This window comes from Diospyros lotus, chromosome 11 (assembly GCF_014633365.1).
Source record: "Diospyros lotus cultivar Yz01 chromosome 11, ASM1463336v1, whole genome shotgun sequence".
In the NCBI taxonomy this organism is placed as follows: Eukaryota; Viridiplantae; Streptophyta; class Magnoliopsida; order Ericales; family Ebenaceae; genus Diospyros; species Diospyros lotus.
The window spans coordinates 20,532,986-20,535,179 of NC_068348.1; the positions used below are offsets into that span (position 1 = coordinate 20,532,986).

Below are 2,194 nucleotides of genomic sequence, written 5' to 3' on the forward strand. Positions count from 1 at the left end.
ATATCTCATATACAAATAAGATTTATATATATATATCTAATGCGTGTTTTGTATATTATTGAATGAATTTAGTGAATTTATTATCCAATGAACACTCAAAAATCAAAAATAGTAATTATAAATTATAATAACTTGATTAATTTCATCCTATCCTACAGGGCCAATTGCTTGGTTAGGATAGGATGAAATTGATGATGTTGATGATGGAAGCAATTGGCGCTATAGATATAAAAGCACTTCAACTTGGAATCATAGTACAAAAGTACAGTAATAAAAGCAAACATGCTCCTATGATCTACCTAAAAAATGCATACAGCAAGGTGAGATGGAAGTCGGGCCAAGCTCATTGGTCACGCTGCTTCCTCTCCAACGCAGTCCCTAACCCCCACTTGGGCTCCCTACTCCTTTAGTGGAAGAGAGAGACGTGGCAATTCTATCATCCTTCAAGGCCCCCTATATCTTCAACTATAAATATTGGGTTTCATATGTGAGCTTCCCATCCCAAAACTCTCTCTTTATTTCTCTTCTTTTGAGACAATAGCTCCCTTTCTTATATTGCACTGTGATTTTCTGATCTAGACAACAATGGGTTTTGCAGCTAAGAGCTATTGCTCACTTCTTTGCATGTTGGTTCTGTTATTCACAATTTGTTACTCCCAGGATAATTATGTATCCTCTAAAGCAACCTATAGCGGCAGCCCTGGTTGTTTCGAAAGACCAAGTATGTATTACACTAATCTATTACCATAAGCACATGGTACTTTGTGCATGTGTGTGTACTGTGTGTCTGCTTAGATTGATAATCTTATTGTAAAGACTAACATGCATTTGATGATGTCAATTTAGGTGGGGCTTGTGGGTATGGTGAATTTGGACGAAAAGTCAATAATGCCAACGTGGCAGGGGTTTCTATGCTATACAAGAATGGATCTGGCTGTGGTGCATGCTATCATGTAAGTCAATGCCAAGTTATCACTTATCCAAAAAATCTATGCAACTATATGGATGGAGTAGGACAAACCAAGGTGCACAAATTTACACACAAAAAAGAACATAGTATATTATTATTGGAGACCTACACTTGTAATAAGACTTGACTTTAACCAAGTACATCCTGAAGTCGATAGTGATTGTGGGGCTCATGTCTAGCAATGTTAAAGTGCAAAAACTTTATACTATGCTTTTTCTATAACACAAGAAACTAGCAGCCTATAAAAAGCCATTCTTCCAATTAGTTGCTTTCAGAGGCAAAAGCGTAAAATAATATTTAATAATAAAAAGTTTACCTACTACAGGTTAGATGCAAGATTCCCAAAATTTGCAGTTACGATGGAGTGACGGTAGTAGTCACAGATTTCGGCGAAGGAGATGGGACAGACTTCATCCTCAGTGACCGTGCCTATGCAAAATTGGCTGTTCCAAATGCAGCCTTAGAGTTGTTTCCTTATGCTGCAGTTGACATTGAATACCAAAGAATTTCCTGTCGGTACCCAGGTTACAACCTCAAGATCAAGGTTCACGAGAAGAGCAACTTCCCGGGGTACCTAGCTGTGATTGTATTGTATCAAGCTGGCGTATATGACATCACTGCTATAGAAGTGTGGCAGGTACAATCGTGTAAACAGAATTTAGTATGTAGTTTAATTGATATAATAAGCAAATTAATAAAATTTTTGCAACTGATACCATTTTGAACTAGGTTGATTGGTTAGTTGATCAATGTTATTTTCATGTTGATTTTGTTGCAGGCGGATGACCTAGAATGGAGGTGCATGAGGAGGTCCTTCGGTACAGTATGGGACCTACCCAGTCCACCATCAGGTCCACTTACACTCAAGGTCCAAGTGAGTGGCAACGGATGCACAAAATGGGTGCAGATGACTAATGTTGTTCCTAGTAATTGGAAGGCTGGGGTTGTGTATGACACAGCCATTCAGCTATCTTAAACGAACCCCTACCCTGCAAACTCCCTATCCTTATATATAGAATAATTATCAAAATGTTGTAGACAAGCAGCTAGTTGCATATTAAGTATTAATTCTTAGTAGTTTTGATTCACTGAAGTAGTGTTTGTTCTCTAGACTAGAGCTAGTATTCTATAGCTTTCTCAATAAAGGGTTGGTTTGCACTATGTTGAAGGATAAAAGTTTGCTTATGAAATCTCTATATCAATGGTTGTATAAGATTAGCATTG

At 37.6% G+C, this 2,194-nt stretch overlaps 1 protein-coding gene across 1 annotated transcript; it reads left to right on the top strand.

Annotated features, from left to right (window-relative positions):
• Nucleotides 1-585: 585 nt before the first annotated feature.
• On the top strand, nucleotides 586-1,946 carry LOC127813779 (expansin-like B1). Its single transcript, XM_052354924.1, has 4 exons — nucleotides 586-721; nucleotides 847-953; nucleotides 1,296-1,607; nucleotides 1,749-1,946. Exons 1-4 carry the CDS (start codon nucleotides 586-588, stop codon nucleotides 1,944-1,946), a joined length of 753 nt encoding a protein of 250 aa, XP_052210884.1.
• The last annotated feature ends 248 nt before the right edge of the window (nucleotides 1,947-2,194 follow it).

Excerpts from the sequence above, each read along its gene's own strand:
- LOC127813779 (XM_052354924.1), top strand. The coding sequence starts at position 586 with ATGGGTTTTGCAGCTAAGAGCTATTGCTCACTTCTTTGCATGTTGGTT. Across the intron at positions 722-846 it reads TGGTTGTTTCGAAAGACCAA|GTGGGGCTTGTGGGTATGGT; the intron begins GTATGTATTACA and ends ATGTCAATTTAG. Across the intron at positions 954-1,295 it reads GCTGTGGTGCATGCTATCAT|GTTAGATGCAAGATTCCCAA; the intron begins GTAAGTCAATGC and ends TACCTACTACAG.